This window comes from Dermacentor silvarum, chromosome 3, assembly GCF_013339745.2.
Source record: "Dermacentor silvarum isolate Dsil-2018 chromosome 3, BIME_Dsil_1.4, whole genome shotgun sequence".
NCBI lineage: Eukaryota > Metazoa > Arthropoda > Arachnida > Ixodida > Ixodidae > Dermacentor > Dermacentor silvarum.
The window spans coordinates 113,836,068-113,857,699 of NC_051156.1; the positions used below are offsets into that span (position 1 = coordinate 113,836,068).

The window sequence follows — 21,632 nt, forward strand, 5'->3', positions numbered from 1 at the left end:
CTGTACTTAGATACACAGCTGTCGCGACAAAGGTATTAAGAGCCCAACAAGGCTGCTGCTAACCTAAAGCGGCGAAAATATCTTTACTTGCACGGAACATAAAACTCTCGGCACTCACCTAGTTTGGTCGTCGTCGGGACGAAGCAAGGGAATTATGGAACCACCCTTGACGTGTAGGGGGACCTTCTCGCCGTCTAGTGGGACGTATCCTCCACGATGTAGATTGATTGCTTCACCCTGCAGTTAGGAGAACATACAGCGAATGGCCTTAGGAGGCGTGCACGAAAACCACTGAGTTTGTATGTCCATGATATTACAAGAAGTGTGCTGCATAAATAATCTCTATATAGCTTAACTTGATCTCATTTTCTTGTGCGTGCAGAAAATGTAGTATATATCTTTGATCATATTGATTACGTGTCCGCAAAAGAGTGGCTGCTACACAAAGGGAAATTTAAGTTCACATTTATAGCTGTTCAAAAATACAGAGAGGAGCGCAGTTGTTACAGTTCTTGGCTACCGGTGCCACAAAAAAAGCGCTATACGGAGAGGCTGATTGAAAGAAACAAAGCGCTAACTCTCAGCTTCAGCTTTTATTAAAAACTAAAAGAATATATGACTGCAAGTGGTCATACAAACTCAAGATTAGTGAGATTAGTAATTCAAAACTGGAAATCTTCGCCTAATGCAAGTGATACATGGCTGATATATTCCTACTTTTGTATATTTTCCAAAGCACGATCACTGCCTGTGTTGAATATTCATCACGTGCATTACATGAAAAATAACGGCTGTTAATAATTTTGGTTCAGTGTGACCACGTGTTGCAATATACTACACAATCTGTTTGTTATGAAACCTTGAGTTAAAAGTCACCGCTTATGCTTACTTTGTCTTTTTTCTGTCAAGTGTTTATTTACGTTTCATATTTTTTTCTTTAAGCGCCAGTATCCAAGCACTGTATCAAGTGCTTGCATCAATGCAAGCCTACTTGTATGTAGAAAGGCTAATGTGCGCATGTGTAATGCGGCGGACGGCCGGTGACTCTATAAAGAAAGAGAATGAATGGTGGGATTCGGCACGAGCTCGCAGGAAGCGGTACCACGGTCAACAGCCAATCACGAGAACACACGGGTTCTTGAGGATGGAGAAGACTAAAAACAAGGTTGTCGCGTTGCGGGCCCGGGCTTCGGGACTTCAGAAGTGGTGGGCGGAGAAGCGAGGCTGCGGGCCCGAGCTACAAGACTTTCGCGAAGACCCGGCCTCCGTCTTCCCTCCAGTCTGTGGTCTTCGCTGGTCCTGAAAACATGGGACTCAAGGCAACAACTCCACCCGCCCCTCCTGCGACACCTTGGCTGAGGTGCGGATACCCCCTCAAGAGGCAAGCAGGGACTTATGCTCACGCGACCGACGCCCACGCCCTGCACCGACGCTTGTCAAGTAATTGTGACCGCAATCATGGACCTTATCGTTTCGTGTAATTGTTTACTTGTGTATGAACACCTATAGAGCTGAATCAACGTTTCTATGTAGTCTTGACATAGGCTTAGTTGGTTTGTGTGTGTCACGCTTTCTTTTATTTTATATGTTGATGTTTCTTTAACAATCAGTTTTCCTGTTTCTTTTCCCCCTACGAATTCGCCTCCATGGTGACCAGAATAATTGGAAACGCGCAAGTCTAAATGCATTCTGTGACAAACAACGGCCGCCTTATCCTAGGCAATGCAAATCATAATAATATCCCAGGTCACACTAAACATATTCTTATCTACAACGCAAAATGTAGCACGGACATCATGTCGAGGAAAATCAATATTTATACATACGTTTCCTCGTTTCTTAGTCTTTACAGCGAAGCTGTATATGCCTAGGGCATGTCCGTTGTCCGCGAACAAAAACTATCATCATCAGCAATGGCTCGAGCGTCGTCGTCTTCTTCCACAGCTGGCTCCACTGTGCAAAAAACTATAATAATCGCATCTGTTTCCCTCGCATCAAAGCGCGCTATAGCTGCCATCTGTGTCGTTGAAACGACATCTGCTCGAATGTATTTCCACGTTTAGCACACGCGCGCATGCGCGCAATGTCATACGTTCGAGCCGGTGAGGTTGCAGTCTCATTTTAGCTCCGCCTTCGCCGTGGGACGGCCGCGAGTGGTTCGTACTCCCGAAGAGCAGCAATTTTACGAGGAACGACGCCGAGAACAGCGGCGGGAATGCGAGCGTCGGCCCGAGAAGAAGAAAGGGCCCGCGATGCGGCGAGCAAGCGTCTACGTCGCGCCGCGGATACGGCGGTGCGGGAAAAAAAGTTGCAGTTTCGCCCGAAAGGCGAAGCATCGATTGTAAAAGCAAATTAGTAGGGAGCTATACGGAGCAAGGATAGCAGTTTAATTGGCCGTATAAAGATGTAAACATTCGCTCACTAACTAAATAGACAAGCACGGTGTCACGCGCGCACAGGTAAACATGAACGCATCTCGCTCGATGACCGCGGAAACTCGCTGCGAAAATGCCCGAGTGAGAAAGCGTGCCAGGAGCCGCGGGAAAATTCAGCTTCGCGCTGTCTCTCGTCTCGCTTCAACGCGAACTAAACGTCGAAAGGAGAGCGCGTACGAAGCTTTCTACCGGCACTCGGCGCATGCACTTGGTCCCCATCGCACATCGCTTTGAAGATGAGGCCCGCGCGGGCGCGCACTTCACCCGCATCGCAGATCGCTTTCAAGATACGGCGCGGCCGCGCTGTGAGCAGCAGCCGATGGATCAGAACTAGAGTGTACTAGACCGTATTCGAGTACACTCTAATCAGAACGCAGCCCCCTCCCCCCCGTCCCTCTCCGTCGCCTCGCCCCCGGGCCTCGCGCGCGCGAGACACTACCGCGCGCTTTCAGCCTGCCTACCTCCCTCGCGTTCGCTACAGTGAGCCGCGATTGCCGGCTCACTCGCGCACACAGCGTACGGCGCGCGGTGACGATTTCATCGCCGTTGGACTTTATACGGAACCTCACGGAGATGGCGACGACGACGACGATGGTGACGACGACGTCTGATTGCTGCCATGTTGCGCAATTGCTGTCCCCAGCGAATGTTGTCGCCCTGACTTCGGGGCGACAAGCGATATTTTCTGGCTGGCCAGAAACCGGCGACGCGACCAGCGACAGCGACGGATCGCGCTCCGCGACGGCAAAACCTGCCGCTCGTCGCCGTCGCTTGTCGCTGTCGCTCGAAAATCGCGTGCATGCAGTGGCGCCTTAAAGGAGCGCGCCCGCGCCGCGGAGCGGCGTCGTCGAATCGGCTCGGGGACCCGAGAAGAGGAACGTGCTCGCGATGCGGCGCTCAAGAGACGGTGCGGAGCCGACGATGCTGGTCGCGACGACACCAAAACATTTATGTATCTCGGCGTTGTACATTTAGATATCCCATCTATACAGCGTCGCTGGCCATCCACCTTCACAGAGTGGAATGGCTCACGATATTTTGTTAAGTTTTTTTTTATTATTTCTTTGTTTATATCAATTATATCGGATATACCAGCATACATTGTTATCGGCTTTTACTTAAGAATTTTAGGTTATTCGTTAAGAATGTGTCATTTTACCGTGTAGAGGTCGCACCACTGGCCTGCTGGAAAGTAGGCCTCCACTACTGGATTGTCCTGCGGAAGAAATAAGACATTTTCGAAAAAAAATAGTAAGGGCTCAACACTCGGGGTGATTGTCGTTTGCGTAATAAACGAATCGTCGCTTGTTTAGAACCTAGCTGTGAGTATATAGGCCATATAGTCCGTAATCACTCTCGACCTTGCACAACGCAATTGAGATGTTTACAGCCTGTGCTCCTGGCGCTGCTCCAATGAAGACTGCTGGTTCAGAAGCTCTGAGGATGCTGATGCATATAGTTGAGATAGCTGCAATGCAGCTGGATATTGGATATTTCCAGCGCTCTCCAGAAAGCAAAAAAGCGCTAGCCAGAAAGTCACCGCTAATATAGTCATGTGTAGATTTTCTTGAATAAAAAATGCAGGATATATCCAATAGTGTCTCAAACGCTCTTATGTCATAGTTTATTGGTTTCCATCCTACTTTGTTTTTGTTTTCTTCGTGGTCTATGTACATAATTCACTAACAAGTTCTCAATTTTTACATAAATCGTAAGTACTTCTTCCTACAGGATAACATTTTCAGAGCTAGTATACCGCTTTATTTCCCTGTAGATTACAACTTTGAGATTTCATCGTGATCGGCAACGTTGAAATGATCTTAAAAAGCGGACATTGAGGATAAAGTATCGCCGGTCGTCCTAAACACTGTTGACAGGCCGTAAGTTCAATGTGTCGCTATTAAATGAGAGAAAGGCACAATTGTATACCTAATCCACGCCACATTTCCCGAAGTAATCGAAAAGCAGAACTTGGGATACATTGTCAATAGATTACCTGCGCATCGTCTGGCTCTCTATGTCCGGATGCGATACGGGTTCCGATGATAAAGTGGAAGCGGCTGTATTAGATTCCGGCATGGAACATGTTACGTAATTACGTAATCCACTTGAAAGAGTACGGTATTTCTGACGCGCAATATGTGGTACTTTATGCACAATGGGACAGCACTGACCGCCGTCTGGCATTATGTTCGTCATATGCAAAAATAAATAAAGAAGTGCCATAATAGTTGAAATTGTAATAGATAACTGGTCATAGAAATAGCCAGATTGGAATTAAATCCAGCGACCTTGGCTTTACTGTATAGATAAAACCGCAAATATAAAGTTCATGGCACCTTGCACCGCGCGTTCACATTTCGAAAACGTGAAATTATCCTTCGAAAAAATCGGCAAACGCATACGGAAGAGAATGGGGATACCCTTAAAGTATGAGCCAGAAGCCACCTGACTGACTCATTGCTCTTATTCCAGTAGTCATCCACGTGCACCAGAACTATGCAACCACAGGCATAAATTTGAGCATACCTCTTGTACCCTGGGGGAGACGAGGACGGCAGAACCCCACATGAACTGGTGGCTGATATTCATCGCGTAAGGGTCCGTTGGAAACCTGTTTGCATAAGGAATACATTGCCACATTAAGTCCGCAGTTTCATGCCAACGGCGTCAATTTCATGTTTTAACACATGCACCATTGAGGGGGTTTTATTTTCATCAGCACTGCAAAGGGGTGACCCGATAATCAGTGCCATGTCAAGAACAGATCCAAAGACTCAGAATTGATAGTGGTGACGGAATCAGATGAATCTTCACAGGCCTGTTAATTGTAGGAGAGGAAAACGAACACAGTATAAAGGCGTTAAAGTAGAAAGCTAAATCTGTGACAAGATTTCCGCTTTAAAGGGTTGCGAACATTTGTGATAGGTACTGTGAATCAAGTAGACAGTTTAATTTATATATAAATCAACAAAGATGGTTCAAAAGGGTCTCGACGGTGCTATATATACAACACTCCTTATGATTTTAATACTACAAAGCGCAACACACAGTTTCATGGTATATACGCATGGACGCTGACGCCACGGAAAAGGACTCAGCTTCTTTCGGTTGTCACGCGGAAATCAAATGCCGCCGTATGACAGTCTTCTGTTGCTCTACATCAGGTCACGGGTTCAGCTCTCGGTCACAACGGCCGCATTGCAGTGTGGGTGCAATGAATGCGTTTGCGTACAGAGCTTAGGTGCATGCTGAAGATCCTCAGGTGGTCGTAATTAAACCGGAGCCTCCCCCCCCCCTTTTTTTTTGTTCCACTACTGCGTTGCCCAGAGGCCTTAACTTGTCTTCAAATTTAAGCTAAGGTTACAAGGTTAAATACACTTATTGGAAACTTTCCTTCCATACATCTCCCGTTACACTCCGGTGCTGTCTAGCAATAGAATGTAATACATATATTTGTATGGATGTACATGTGTGTGCGTGTGTGTGCGTGTGTGTGCGCGTGCGTGCGTGCGTGCGTGTATGCGTGCGTGCGTACACGCGTGTGTGTGTGCGTGTGCGTGTGTGTGTGTGTGTGTGTGTGTGTGTGTGTGTGTGTGTGTGGGAAGTAGTACTTCGGATTCGGTGATTATTAAATTAAAAGAACTGCATGTGCACGTAAAAAAGCAACAACAAAGATTGAATTTCGACGTCCGGAACGTCGAAATTAAATGCCATGGTTGCTGCCTGTTCCTGTTCCATTTAGGAAGTAAATTCCTAGCACCCACGTCACGCGTATACATACGGACGAAAAGAGAACGCACGCCGTTCACCACACTCATTTCAGCTGGCGTTGTATTTTGACCTTCTTAATTTTAGCAGAATTCAGCACTTACGCGACTGAAATAAGTTACATATGCAGTAGGACCACAGCATTGGCTTTAATGAGGCCTTATATCTTTGATATAATCACCGTGACACATTGGCGTTACAAATAGCATGTTGATTCGTCACACGTTGGGTAATTGCAGGGCATGTAGACATACCGTATTTCCGCTTCGTTACGCAGTGGTCGTGAGGAAGTGCCTGGCTTCCCCGTGAGGACTGGCAACCTTCTTTTTTTTTAATAAGAAGCTGCAAGACCGCTCCACCCGGGAGAGCAAGTGAGGTCAAAGCTCGTATGCAAGACACCTCAAGCACAGAGCATATGGTACGGCGGGAACCTGCTAAAGCGGATGACATCATGATACCGTTACAACTTGCTGGTAACCTACTGTGTATGATGTACACGGGGCACCAATATGATAGAGAACACCAGATTTGTGATTAAACGCACTTATTTTACTTCTTTCTGCGCTAAAATAAAAATAGCTTCATGAGCTGGATTCCTTAACACGCCAACTACATGGTTAACAGCCATGATTAAGGTTCTGACTTGTACATTTCAAAGAATCAAACTTTGAGTAGAGAACAACTGTTGTCTTTCATATTGGTGCAGAGTGTACAAACCACGCGGTTTTCTAGCAGCTCCCCTATTTTCGTGGTTGTTTTTCCCATGAGAATATCTAGGTAAAGAAGGCGAGGATAAAACCGTTGAAAGAGTAACCGCCTACCTCTGAGTCAAAATGACGGAAGAACATTTGAGGGACAATCTACGTTCCCATTCTTTGAACCTGTGTTGGCCATTTAGAGCGTTTTGCCTCGCGTTGGATGGGCTGTGCGTACAACATAACGCTTTACGTGGACGCTAGACTAGGCTATGACTAGAACTAGCATTTTGAAATACTTTCAGAAAATGCGTCTTTATGCTATTTGACGCATGTGACGCCTTTAACAACTGGATGCCAAGTCTATTGAGAAGCTCGTAAATGAAACACAACTGAACGGTGATCATATCTGGCGCACCACGACAATGATAGCAATGAAGCGAAGAAAAAAAACATCCCCATATGTGTACAGTGGAGTGGGGCGCTCGTTGGAGACGCCTAGTGTAATACAACGGCACCGTACATAGTTATATATGCGTCGAAACAAGCTCCGATATGCGTTACGCAATGAATTGATTTCCTTATATCGATCCAACTAATTAGTAAGCTGCACAAGGCAAGATAGATTTATTGAACCACTGGACACTATTATGGAAAACTTCTCCATACGCACGATCAAGCAGTGGGGTGTCTAGGCAACAACGATGGCTGTCATGCAGATGAATCATTCGGAAGGGTCACCGTTTGCGTCAGTCTTTCATGCCTGTGGACTGCAACAACTGCTGTCACTCATTACAACATTCGAACAACCGATCGAGCACTTGACAAATTCCAATAATATATCCTGGACTAGAACGGCAAGGTCTACTCGATTATTATTCCACATTTTGAGGATTCGAAATTCTAGTCATATTTGTTCATCCTCTCCTTCTTTTAATCATTCTGCCATCGTTCTTACCACTTTTCTTCTTCCAGTACAAGATAGCCAATCAGAGATATGCGATAGTTACCCTTGTTTAACCTGGTAATGCTCATTTTACATATTTTGCCAACTGAACTAGCTGGCATTCATTCCACATGGCGTTCAGTGAGAGACAGACGAATCAATAGAAGAAAGCGATGGCAGTCGGAGACTCTGGCTTGTTTCTATAGATCTTGTCCCCATACCTGCGTCGTGTGTAATGCTGAACTATTATCCTAGCATTCAGTTCAATCCCACAAGAAAGCACGCTCCTCAGTGCCACTCTATAACCGTTGACTTCACTTAGAACAGCTTTCCTTGCACCTTTTCCTCAATACTCACTCGTAAAATGGGGCTCGCAGGACGGCACCGCCGGTCAAGTGAGCCTCGTAGAAGACGGTGTACATGTAGGGCAACAAACGTTTCCGGGCTGCAAGAGCGGCCGCTGACGCATTCAGGAGCCTTGTCGTCGCTTCATCTACCTGGAGGAAATTACCGCGTGTGTAAGTTTCGTTACAGTCGATATAATTGCTATGTACAGTGAATGGGTACTCGAGAGTCAGCGCAATTGGCAACAAAAGCCGGGCTAACTTGGTGGCAATTCATCATGCGCAACGAGGTTAAGCATAGCGGTTATTAAAATGACCAACTGTGGAACCCCGGGAGGGCGCGTATGAGTGCTAACTATCGAATGCCTTTACGACTGAAAACGCATTGCAAGGGCAAGAAGCAGCGAATTAGTGGACCTTGCTTGGAGTGCGCTTGCGCGACACTGCCTCTAAGCATCAAGAAGAGTAGAAGGATGACGCATGTGAACTATTTATAGGTCGATATCGGATAACCTCAGTAGCCTCCACGCCCCCTATTATTGAATAATTGTATTGCACCCATCTTATATCCATCTACTGCTGTGTTTTCACCGATGGTTTGGAAAGAAAGAGTGCAGGATGAGGACATGGTATGGTGAAAGAAGTTTACAATAATAGAGTTGCTTTACAATAGGGTCACACTCGCCTAGGGTGCCCCTGCCAGCAACCGCTTCGCCTTCCCGCGTTACCAGAAGCGGGTGGCTTTTTAGTTCAGGGTACCGGGGTTTCCGTTACCGTCGAGCACTTCCAGCACCGTTACGGATGTGAAACAAAATAAGAAAAACAATCGTCGAAAAATAAATCGGGAAATAAAATAACATGTACTCTTGCTACATGCTTAAAACTCTAGGCTAGAGGTGAAAGCTTGTTCTCGTTCTATACTCGGTTCATACTTGATGCAATAACCGCTGGATTAACATGACGGGCACAATAAAAGTGCACGTTCGACCACGGCCGTCGAAGGTGACGGGACATTCACTGCTCGTCAGCCTAGCGTTCTTACTGTCACTTTTCTTGTGTGCGTCGTGTCAACGCTATACGGTTAATCCTCTAAGTAAAAAAAATTACCAAGGAGTCACAGCTTACGAGTACCTGCATAATTTGTGCTTTGAGACCTTTGCAGCCAAACTAATGTTAGTGTTTCTGACGGAACCAATGTAAAGCGGCTGCCGACATCAGCCGAAGAAATCAATCAAGATTAGGGTATGCCAGCCGAAATAAATGGAGGAAAGAAATTAACTATAGGAGCTAACATTGCGTCACGCAGCAAAGCCTTGAGCAAGCGAACTCTTCGTCAAGAAATTTCATTCGCTATTTCCCTCGCTATATTGGTCAAACACGTGACCTTTGATACTCGGCATACTGGAAGGGTGTGTTAGGTCCCCTGTAGTTTTTAATCAATGCGGGGCACTTCTTTGGATAAGGTAAGTGCCAAGGTAAATACACCTGGTAGCGAAGCTTCCATAGAAGCCTATACGTTCATAACATGGCGGTTCATCGGCGGTTCATGGAGCTTAGCGCCATCTGTGTGAGGAGGGAACACTCCCGGCGGAAGTAAAAATAATGTGACGCCATATCCGTTAAAAACAGAAGTGACGTCATTTTGTTCTCAAAAGCGCGAAATTTGTTTCCGGGGGCCTGCCATTAAAGCTGTATATGCAAATTCTCTGCAATTCGACGTGCTGGGCGTTTCGAGCGTTCAGCGCGGAAACCGATGCAGGAAAAGTTCAGCCATATGGGTGTCGAAACCGCACCCTTGCACAGAACATACTTTCTTTGGAGGCCGATGAACACTCTGGACGTAGGGTGCTCGTCCCTTCGTCGGACGCCAAGCCCGTCGGCCAGCGCTGTCCCACGAAAACAACTAAAGTGAACAATTATCTGGCGGTCGCAACTCACTGCTTTTGACTGAACAGGTTCAGAAACAATGAAACTAAACGCGTCACCAAATTCAGACAAACGTCGACAAGCAAAGCAACACAGCATGTGAGGGGGGCGTATAGTAACAGGTGAACTTTACGACTGCCCCTTTCTGCCCACTTCAAGAGCTCCATTACATTGCAAGTGATAGTGGCACCAACCCCCGCCGCTATCGGTGGGCGCTCTTACGGTGGGCTCTGAAAAAGGTATTTATTGATATTGATCAAGTAAAATAGAGTTGTTCTTTTCTCGCCATGCGTACATAAAATTGATTACGAATTTTATTTTTCTTGCATGCCAAGATCATCTTGCTTTGGCCTACGAGCTCTCAATAGACAAGCAATGTCGAAAACAGCGGTCATTTATCCTTCAATCTTCCTCATCAATATCAGGACCACGCTATATGAGCTTGGATGTTCCGTATCTACTACTCCCTAATATAGGGCAGGCTTAGAAACAAGAGACTCGAAGACTGGGGACGCCCAATGAACCGGGCGAACAAGGCAAGCCTATCGAAGTTTGGTTTATATTTATCGGCAGGGTATATATCGCTAAGGACCCGCTTTTGCCGAAGCTCCCAATGTGCTAGCTAGCATGTGCAATTGCTAAATGTTTCTACAGCACCAGGAAAGTTATTTAGCTTTTAATAATCATGCACTCGCATTCGGAAAGTGTCGATAATTTTAGGAATGCGCTTTTTTAATTTTGTTGGAACAAATGATAAATAGGGTAAGTTTACCTCGATGTCCTCTGTTGGTCTCATTCTTGTGATAGACAGTGGAAGCAGCGCTGACGCTTGAAGCCACGCTAAACGGACATCTTCTCGTTCCCTAGACAAGTGACAGTAGCCGCCAACCTGTATACCAAAAAACGTTAACGAAGAGGCAAAAATCGACGCGTCCAACAATGTAGAATCCTTTATCACGGTGTACTGTTCCTAACAAAGCTAGAAAGAAAACTCAAGAACCGGCGTAACCACTGTATGCAGCACCCGAAGGCATTGGTGCACTATATGGAAGCAAGGTTTTTCTTCAGAGAAGTAGACATATAACAATAGTAACGCGCGCAATAAATTATTACTCGAATTGTATTTCCTATGGTAACAGCTGTCAAACGCATGTGGATTCCCGCGATTAGGCTTCTCGCAGTACAAGTGAAACAATGGTCAACTGATCTTACTTCTGATAAATATCTTAAAAACGAATAGTACATGTCACCAAACTATTTCAGATGTTGCAAAGCCTTAAGGTTAGACAGCATGACGTCACTCAGCTAGTCTCGGCAAGCCAAGCTTCTCTGACGCCACCCCTATCTCCGGGGTCTCCATGTGCGAGGTGGCTCCCAAGAACGAATAGTCCTACAAGGTTACCGGCGCATTCAAGAGACTCCTTGGTTCGTGGTAACTTTTAAGAGGCGACAGCCGCCCGCTTAGGATCTATCACGTCGCTGTCCTGCACTATTTCGTCCTATCATTCCTAGCAGATACGTTTTGCTTTAGCTTTGTGTCATGATGCTTCGGCAGCAAAGTCGTAGTTCCAAGTTGGGGCTGTTTCTGAGATCCGTGCTCCATTTCTTGGTCCTTTAGGCTTAAGAAGAGCGAATGCATGAGCTGGACATGGCCTCCGTGATCATTCAACACCACCGGCATGCGACGTGCGTGGCCAGATTTCGGAGGCTATATGTTACGACCATGTGTGTGCGCGATCGATGCCGCCAAAACTCTTTACGTCTAAAGGTAGGCGACTATAGAAGGTACTGCATTCCTATCACGGGACGAGGGACTACTTTATATGTTTTACGGCTAAATTTTAAGATTGTCAGGTGAAGCTCCTTCCTAGTTTTTCAGTGGGTGTTCGTATAACATTGTCATCTGTAGAGTAGCAGTCTGGGTCAGTTGGTACATACTGAATAGTAAAAACCAGTCAAAAAACGAAGGACAGAGAAGAGACGTGGCACACACGACGAGTCGTCGTGTGTGCCACGTCTCTTCTCTGTCCTTCGTCTTTTGACTGGTTTTTACTATTCTCATCTGTGCTATGCCGTTTTAATTCAAAAATTGTTTACCGTCTTCACTGCAACACGCAGCGCAAGTGCCATGCTCACCACACTTACCAGCGGCATTCCAAGCATGGAGAACTCGACAGCCTTAACAATAGTCCTGCGCAGTCCTTCCCATTTGCACTCAGGCTCCTCAAACCAGTGTCCGCCGAAGGATCCCGAGCCGGAGAACGTAGCACGGCTCAAAATCATGGGCCTCTGGCCGCCTCGTTCCTTCATAATATTTATCAGGCTCCTGCAAGCAATATCTCTGACTGAAGGGGCACGAAAATTCTAGACATACAACATTGTTAAATACGTGCGAAGTATGTCAAAAGAAAATATTTAACCTTTGTGGTTTTTTAATGGTTTTGGCATTCAGCTGCCGAGTACGATGTCGCCAGTATGATTCCCGCAGCCTCTTTCGCAGTATCCAAAATTTCTAGAATGACACTAGTTTGGATATATGCGCCATCAAACTTGCATACATAATTTGTTGCACCCACCGCAATTTACCAACAATTTTTTAATTATGTCTACACATCACCCATACCTTTCTAGTTTTTGCCACCAATCATCATCGACAATAATTTGGATAACGATGATTTCATCAGTCATGGAAAATGATTTCGAGGACACACTCAAAAAGGCGAATACGCTGGTCTTCTTCCCCTCTTCCTTTTTTATACGGATGGTTGAACGCAGGAGTCATGAGGGAGATATGGGCCGAAAACTGCACCAGAGAGGCGAATTCCTCTCCTGTTGAGGAAGTGTCTGTGTTGAAGCTTAGTGGGTCTTTCTAATTTGGTTGCATTTGGACTAGCATATTCCCACCGGCTCTCGGCATTTTTTTGCCGGTGTGAGGCGCCACATACATTACCTTGCATTCAGCGTGGTATAAAATAAAGATAATTTCCAATAGAATCAAGACAACACTTGACTTCAGTCAACCAAGAGAAGAGGCTGGCTTCAGGAAGGGATATTCTACAATGGATCGCATCTGTCTCATCAATCAGGTAATTGAGAACTGTGCGGAGTACAATAAACCTCTCTATATGGCTTTTATAGATTATGAAAAAGGCTTTTGATTCAGTGGAGATGCCAGTAGTCATGGAGACATTGAGCAATCAATCAGTACAGGAGGCATACGGGAATATCTTGGGAAATATCTACAAAGATTCCACAGCTACCTTGGTTCTCCACAAGACAAGTAGAAACTTACCTATCAAGGAAGGGGTCAGGCAAGGAGACGCAATCTCTCCAATGCATGCTTAGCCCTTTAAGGGTAAGACATGTAAATACCCAGAAGAAATGTTTATTTTGTGTGCGAATGTGAAACACACATCAAGAATAAGCATAATCAACACAATGAAAAACATTTTCGCGAAACTTTTGCAGCAATAGGGGGGAAATCCTCGCCGGAAACTGGAAATGGCCTTCACCCCAAGCCACCTAAGGCTTTGTTTTTACTTCATATGAACAGCTATCATCATATGTAAACCACAGCTGTACATTTCATTTGTTTTACACCACATGTGTGACACCTCTGCAGTTGGATATGTTGCATCGGCCTGTCTCCTCTGACCTTGCTTTCAAAAGGCAGGTAGTCGCGTGCCAAGCTTGGTCTTCCTTGTCCAGTATTCCTGCTCTAGACGAACAAATGACGTTTGTTACCTATGATTCAGTGTTGGCCGAAGACACTTAGCAAGAAACTTCGTACACAGTACTGAAACTCGGCAAGAAAACAATTTTTTTTCTGGTATGTTGGCTGTAGGGAAGACTCGTGAAAAAGGGTTAGAAGAATTATTCAGGCTCTTAGACTGGAAAGCCTTAGAAGTGAGGACCGACGGCTAATATCTCAACCTTCGGTTTCCAGATGACATTGTCCTGTTCAGCAACACTGGGGAAGAATTACAACAAATGATGAAAATGTGAGGGTGGGGCTGAACATTAATATGCAGAAGACAAATATTATGTTCAATAGCTTGGCAAGGGAACAAGTATTCAGGATCGGAAGTGAGCCTGTAGAGTCTGTACAGGAGTACGTTTATCTAGGTCAATCACTCACAGCGGACTCCGTACACGAGAAGGAAACTTACACAAAAATAAAAAATGGGTTGAAGTAAATACGGCAGGCATTACCCCATCGTGACTGTGAGCTTACCAATGTCACTGAATATAGAAGTCTACAATCATTGCATTCTACCGGTGCTAACATATTGAGCAGAAACTTGGAGGTTAACACAGAAGCTCGAGATTAGGTCAAGGACCGCGCAAAGAGCGATGGAATGAAAATTTTTTGGCGTAACGTTAAGAGACCGGCAGAGAGTGGTGTGGATCAGGGAGCAAACGCGGATAGCTGATATTCTAGTTGACATTAGAATGAAAAAAATGGAGCTGGGCAGGCCATGTAATGCATAGTGTGGACAACCGGTGGACCATTAATGTTGCAGAATGTGAGCCAAGGGAAAGGAAGCGCAGTCGAGGACTGGGAAAAACTTGGTGGGGTTATGAAATTAGGAAATTTGCTGGCGCAAGTTGGAATCAGCTAGCACAAGGCAAGAATAATTGGAGATCGCAGGGAGGGGCCTCCGTTCGGCAGTGGACATAAATAAGCTGATGATGATGGTTGAGGGCCATTCAAGGCCGGAGGTGGTCATTAATAGGGATTGATGTGGTGAATTAGCCAGTGGAAATAATTTGGCAATACACCCCATGCCTTCATCTGGTGTACTTGAATAGACAGTAATGCATAAACCGCACTTCAAAGCGTAACTTGCGGTGACGGAGGGGATTACTGGAACTCACTTCCATGACGCTTCCGAGTGGTGATAGCCGTAGAGGTTGTGCAGATTGTAGTGGATGTCGACCGACTGGATTGCGTCACCACACATGCTGTTCTCGAACATTCCGCTGTCTCCGTGCTGAAAGCCTGCAGCATTCAGCGTATTCAATATAAGTGACGCAATTGGCGTAACCATGCAAGCCAGCCTTCGCAATTTTGCGTTTCGAAGCCGCAAGGGTTGTATAGGCCGACGGAGCATATTTGGTGCAAAGAGGAAGACAAAGCACACATGTTTTCCAGCAGAACGTATGGACACGGACAGAAAAGGACGACGACACACGCTGGACTAGCAACTTAATGTTTATTCTTGGTTTCCCACACCTTTTATAGCACAAGACAGCCATGCTTTTTCCTTTTGTCATGCCGGTTATCCGTCTTTCAGATCAAAATGTCGTCTTTGCGCAAGTAGTTTTTTTTCTGTTAGTAGTATCGATGGTATACTGATGCATGATTGCCCGCTTTTGTCAATGGCCATGGCTTCTACAATTTCGCCCGTCAGCTTGTCTTTACTTTTTTCTAAAACCAGTATGTCGTAAAGTTGTACGGTGCAATGGTGCTGGCGATGATGAAAAGCGAAATGCCCAGCGGAGATTCCTTCTAAAGATGCTGCGTCAATGACAGGAAAAGAGCGCATGTATGCTCTCTTGTGCAAAATTTCCTGCGTCAGCTTGTCTTTACTTTTTTCTAAAACCTGTATGTCGTAAAATTGTACGGTGCAATGGTGCTGGCGATGATGAAAATCGAGATGCCCAGCGGGGATTCCTTCTAAAGATACTGCGTCAATGACAGGACAAGAGAGCATGTAGCATCTTTAGAAGGAATCCGCGCTGGGCATCTCGATTTTCATCATCGCCAGCACCATTGCACCGTACAATTTTACGACATACAGGTTTTAGAAAAAAGTGAAGACAACTGACGCACGAAATTTTAGAAGTCATGGCCATTGACAGAAGCGGGCAATCGTGCATCAGTACACCATCGATACTACTAACAGAAAAAGGAAAAAACTACATGCGCAAAGACGACATTTCGCTCCGAAAGACGGATAACCGGCATGACAAAAGGAAAAAGCAAGGCCGTCTGATAATAGACATTCAGTTGCTAGTCAAGCATGTGTCGTCGTCCCTTTCGGTCCGTGTCCATACGTTCTGATGGAAACCATTTGTGCTATGTGCAACCAACGAGCTCAGGCAAACACTATTCTGAGGAAGACAAAAATACAAAATTAAGCAGAAATGCCTTGAGGTCGGTCCGAACAGATATAATATAGAGAGAAAGCCACCTCACATGTTGACATTCGCAGTCAACGACACAACACCAGTAAGTACGAAAGTCATTGGTCCAAGTCCGTTGTGCTTAAAATATGCGACATTATGTACCTTCGTTACACAATGCTTCGATGGCTTATTGCATGAGCACGTGTAAAATCTATGCCGTATTAAAATTATTCCCCCCTATAGTGCCATTTAAACATTACGGTACACTCTTTCATCGGGGCCGCAAAATCAAGTTTTGATAAAAGCACTTACCAACAGGATATGGTGGGTTGTTCCAGTTGTTTTCCGTACACTTAGAGCTTGATCGGTTGCTCTCGCGAGGGTAGGTTGGCTCATTCAAGTCCTTTAAGAAGACACATCGCAATCGTGATTCATGCAATCAATACCACTCACCACGCAAATATTGTGTTTCGCCTCCGCGCTAATTTGCCCATTCTTGTTCCTCCTACCAAACATCCAGTATCAAAAACATGACAGTAGTCTTAGTTACGTGCGCCATATCGGTGAAAACGTCTAATGACGCCTAAAAGGCAACGAAAATAGCAGAAGCTGTCTTCTCCCTGCCAGTGATAATACTGCGGGGAAGACACCCTTAAGATACCTGGCGAAGAGATTTTTCAAAGTTTTGCTAACATTCTTACGGTATTAACCCTGTTAATCATGTAATTGGCGTTGTACTTATTTCGCATCTATGCCGCCGATAATTAGCCTTCGTCGTTGGTGTGCAGTTCAGAACTTGTGTGATAAACTCAGCTTCCGTCACTATCTAAAAAAATTACCATTGACACATTAAAACTATTATGAAAACCTTCACCGCGGCCACGACTGAAATATGCCGTTGTTTTTATAGAGCACATAATGCCACAGACAAGCGTCAGCATTGACTATGCAATGACGATGGCAAGGCGACACCATGAAATCGAACGAATAGTTTGGCCAAATGTATGAGTTTGTCGGAGCTAACACGAGAAAGATCCAGCCCTGACAGCGTTGAGTTTTCGAACTGATATTTTTATTCTCGCTCTGCACCTGCCGCGCGTTCCAATGCCAACTTCGTCTTCCTTGACGGGCGCCGCATGCTGAGGCGCTACAGGGCTCCCCCCCGTAGAGCGTGAGCCATAGGAGTCGCCCAGTGAACATGCTTGGATGTGGAAGTCCAGACTTGAGATGGAAGCTCCGCGGACGCGAGAGCGGCAATGTATGCAGGTTTTAGTCGATCGGCAGCCACGACGTCTTCACGGCCGTTGATGTCCAGCGTGAACGTTTTAGGTGTACGATGGAGGACGCGAAATGGGCCATCATAGGCTGGTGTGAGTGGTGGCCGTATTTGGTCACGCCGAACGAAAACGTGACTGCAGTCATGCAGATCCTGGCTGACGAAGACAGATTGGGGGTGTCGGTCGGCAGGAATTACAGGAGCAAGGTCGTGAAACGTGGTGCGCAGCTCTCGAAGGTACGTAGCGGCATCAGGAGTGGAAGGGGGCGACGACGGCTCAAAGAATGCACCTGGAAGACGCAGAGACACGCCATAGACTAGTTCAGCTGACGAGCAGTCGAGATCCGTCTTCAATGCTGATCGGATGCCCAGAAGTACGAAGGGGAGGTGATCAAGCCAACGTTCTCTTGGCTGGTGAGCAGTGAGGGCAGCTTTCAGTTGTCGATGAAGCCGTTCGACCATGCCATTGGCTGAAGGATGGTAGGCAGTCGTGTGGATGTGTCGAATGCCCAAGATATTGGCAAGTGCGGTGAAAAGGGCCGATTGAAATTGACGACCGCGATCAGTGGTGACGACAGAAGGGCATCCAAAGCGTGATACCCAGCCGTTTGTGAAAGCCTTGGCCACTGTCGGTGCTGTAATGTCGGAAACGGGAAACGCTTCCGGCCATCTGGTGAAGCGCTCCACACATGTCAGTAGGTAACAGGCCCCTTGTGATGGTGGAAGAGGGCCGACGATGTCGAGATGGACGTGGGAAAACCTTGCGTCGGGAGGCCGAAAGGGGGATGGTGCAGTGACCGTGTGACGGTGAATTTTAACACGCTGGCACTGAAGGCAGGTTCGCGCCCAGCGTCGGACGTCAGCATTGATACTTGGCCAAAGGAAACGAGATGTGACTAGCTTCTGGGTCGCACGAATACCCGGATGGCTCATGTTGTGCAATTGATCAAAAATTGCACGATGAAACGCTTTAGGCACGAAGGGCCGAGGAACACCAGTAGACGTTTCGCACGGTAGAAAATGGAAGTAGGCACTCCGTGAAAGATAGAGACGTGGATGAAGAGCGAAGACTATGTAGCTCAGGATCGTTGCTCTGGGCAGCTGCAAGCTCTTCCATGTCTAGTGGTGGCTGGGTCGACAAGGCATCGATGCGTGAGAGTGCATCAGCGGCGGCATTTTCCGACCCGTGTACGTGTCTGAGATCCACGGTGAATTCGGAGATAAAGCATAGTTGACGGATCTCCCTTGCAGTGTAATTGCTGTGATTGCGATGGAAGGCAAACGTCAGGGGCTTGTGGTCTGTAACGACGTAAAAGTCCCGGCCCTCCAGTAAATGGCGGAAATGCTTGATGGCGAGGTACACAGCAAGGAGTTCTCGGGCAAATGTACTGTATTTTACTTCCGTTGGTTTGAGTTTTGCGAGAAGAATCCAAGGGGCTGCCAACCTGATGCGTGCTGCTCGAGAACAGCGCCAACTGCTACACTCGATGCATCGGTGATGAGACGAATTGGGGCATCAGGAACGGGATGTATGAGCATGGTGGCGTCTGCCAGAGCCTTTTTGGCAGTGGCGAAGACAGATGCGGCGTCGTCGGTCCATTCCAGTGGCGCAGCCGGGTCCTTTTTTATAGCTAATAGGTCGGTTAAGGGCTTTAGGAAAGTGGCACACTTAGGAAGAAAGCGGCGATGGAAGTTTAGTAGGCCCAGGAATTCTCGGAGTCGTTTCATTGATGACGGGGGTGGAAAGTCTTGGATAGCCTTCACTTTGCTGGCGAGCGGTTGTATACCCTGTGGAGTGACAAGGTGGCCTAAGAACTCGATTGTAGCGACGCCGAAGACGCACTTATTGGGATTTATGACGAGGCCGTAATCATCCAGACGGTGAAACAGGGTGCGCAGGTGGTATTCATGCTCAGGGCCCGATGAGCTTGCTACCAGGAGGTCATCAAGGTAGGCAAATACGAAATCGAGACCTCGCGTGACCTCGTTGATAGTGCGCTGAAAAGTCTGTGCTGCGTTGCGCAGTCCAAAAGGCATCCTTACATATTCGAACAAGCCAAATGGGGTGATGATGGCCGTCTTCGGAATGTCAGCGGGTTCTACAGGAATCTGATGGTAAGCCTTCACTAAGTCAATCTTAGAGAAGATCGTGCACCCAGCCAAATTTGATGTGAAATCCTGTATGTGAGGAAGTGGGTAGCGGTCTGGTAAGGTGTGGGCATTGAGAGCGCGGTAATCCCCACATGGTCTCCAGTCGCCAGGATCTTTCTTCGGGACCATGTGGAGTGGCGATGCCCAGTTGCTGGAGGAAGGCCGCACAATGCCAAGTTCAAGCATGTGCTCAAACTCACGGCGGGCGATGGTGAGGCGTTCTCCAGAAAGTCGACGAGGCCGTGTAAAAACGGGAGGTCCAGTGGTCACAATGTGGTGAGTGACGGAATGCTTCACCGGTGACTCTCTGGTGTGCGGCTTCGTGAGGTTGGGGAAGTCAGCGAGAATTTTTGCATACGGCGAAGCAGGTGTGAGAGCTCGAAGGCTCGTTGACGAGGAAGTGCAGGGTATACCGTTGATAGATAGGCGCGTGTTGAGATCGATGAGGCGATGAGCATGCATGTCCACAGCAAGGTTGAAAAAACTGAGGAAGTCAGCTCCAAGAACAGCTTGCGAGACGTCAGCGAGGATGAAAATCCAGCGGAACGTACGGCGTAGTCCAAAGTCAAGTGTAAGAGAGCGTTGGCCGTATGTGGGAATGGCGGAGTTGTTGATCGCTTGGAGTGGGCAGGTCTGTTCGTTGCGACGGCGATCTGCACAGGAGGCCGGTATGACGCTAACCTGGGCTCCTGTTGTCGACGAGGAAGCAAGCGCCAGTGATCTTATCGGAAACATAGAAAAGGCGGCATGACGTTCTACCAGGACCACTCGCCGCCGTCAGTGGCCGGTCGTCGCATTTCCCGACCAGGAGCACGGGCGAGTGCACTTGCGTGCAGAGGCCCCAAATCGGCGGTGGTACCAGCACATGGTCGAGGACGAGTCATCCCGTGGCGCGTCGGTTGTCTGAAGCCCCGGAGAGCGTGGAGACGTCGAGAAGCGACTGTGGAACTGGAACCTGGATGCCGATCGGCGATGCGCAGGTACGCAGTCATCGAGACGTCTGACAATGGCGTCCAAACGGTTGTCGATGCTCGCGAGCGCGGGGTCTGCAGCGGTGGCCGGTGGCGACGTGGTCATGGCGTTGAGGCTATGTGCCCGCGAGTAGTCTGCCACTCGATCAGCCATTTCAGCGAGCGTGTCTACTGGGACATCGCCTGCAGCGACGAGGACCGGGACCATGCTCTGCGGTAAGCGCTGAAGGAACAACTCACGCAAAAGCTTCTCCTCTTGAGAGGCGGAGGTCCCGCCAATGAGCTGGCGCATGTGTCGCAGGAGCTGGGATGGGCGACGGTCACCGAGCTCTGTGGCCGTGATGAGCTGTTGGAGTCTGCTGTGTTCAGACTCGGACTTGCGGGAAATGATAGCTTCCTTCAACGTGTCGTAGGGATGGCACGGGTGCGGCGAAGCTAAAATATCTGTGAAGTCTTCGGCTACGTCCGGAGGTAAGGAGGACACCAGATGCCAGTACCTGGTCTGTTGGCTGGTGATTTGCCGTAGACGGAAGTACGCCTTGACCTGCATTAACCATGTGCAGGGGTTGTTTGGCCAAAATGGTGGCAGGTTGACGTGTTGGATCGCAGCCACCGCAGCACTGTTAGGTCTGGCGTCTTCTTGGGCGTCAGGACCGGTAGGCTGGGTGGAAGAGCCGGCGGGATCCGCGGGATGGTTGGGTTGCGTGTTCATTATGGGGTCACCATTAACTGTCGGAGCTAACACGAGAAAGATCCAGCCCTAACAGCGTTGAGTTTTCGAAATGCTATTTTTATTCTCGCTCTGCACTGCCGCGCGTTCCAATGCCAACTTCGTCTTCCTTGACGGCGCCGCATGCTGAGGCGCTACAAGTTCCTTGACTCGCCCGACCTGGACAGCCTGCGAACGCACAAAAATTTGGTCCGTGCACTCAGCGCGAACGAATTGTTGCGTGAAAAGTGTCCTCAAGAGTTTCCATCGGCGCTG

At 47.5% G+C, this 21,632-nt stretch overlaps 1 protein-coding gene across 1 annotated transcript in view; it reads right to left on the minus strand.

Moving 5' to 3' along the window:
* The window catches only part of LOC119444686 (maltase-glucoamylase-like), a 113,903-nt gene that overhangs the window by 13,232 nt on the left and 79,039 nt on the right, over positions 1 to 21,632 (minus strand). Inside the window, exons 13-17 of the mRNA XM_049663542.1 lie at positions 10,890 to 11,006; positions 8,205 to 8,344; positions 4,965 to 5,049; positions 3,595 to 3,651; positions 119 to 237 (exon numbers count right to left, since the gene is read on the minus strand). Coding sequence (XP_049519499.1) covers positions 119 to 237; positions 3,595 to 3,651; positions 4,965 to 5,049; positions 8,205 to 8,344; positions 10,890 to 11,006 — 518 coding nt within the window. The remainder of the gene's footprint in view (positions 1 to 118; positions 238 to 3,594; positions 3,652 to 4,964; positions 5,050 to 8,204; positions 8,345 to 10,889; positions 11,007 to 21,632) is intronic.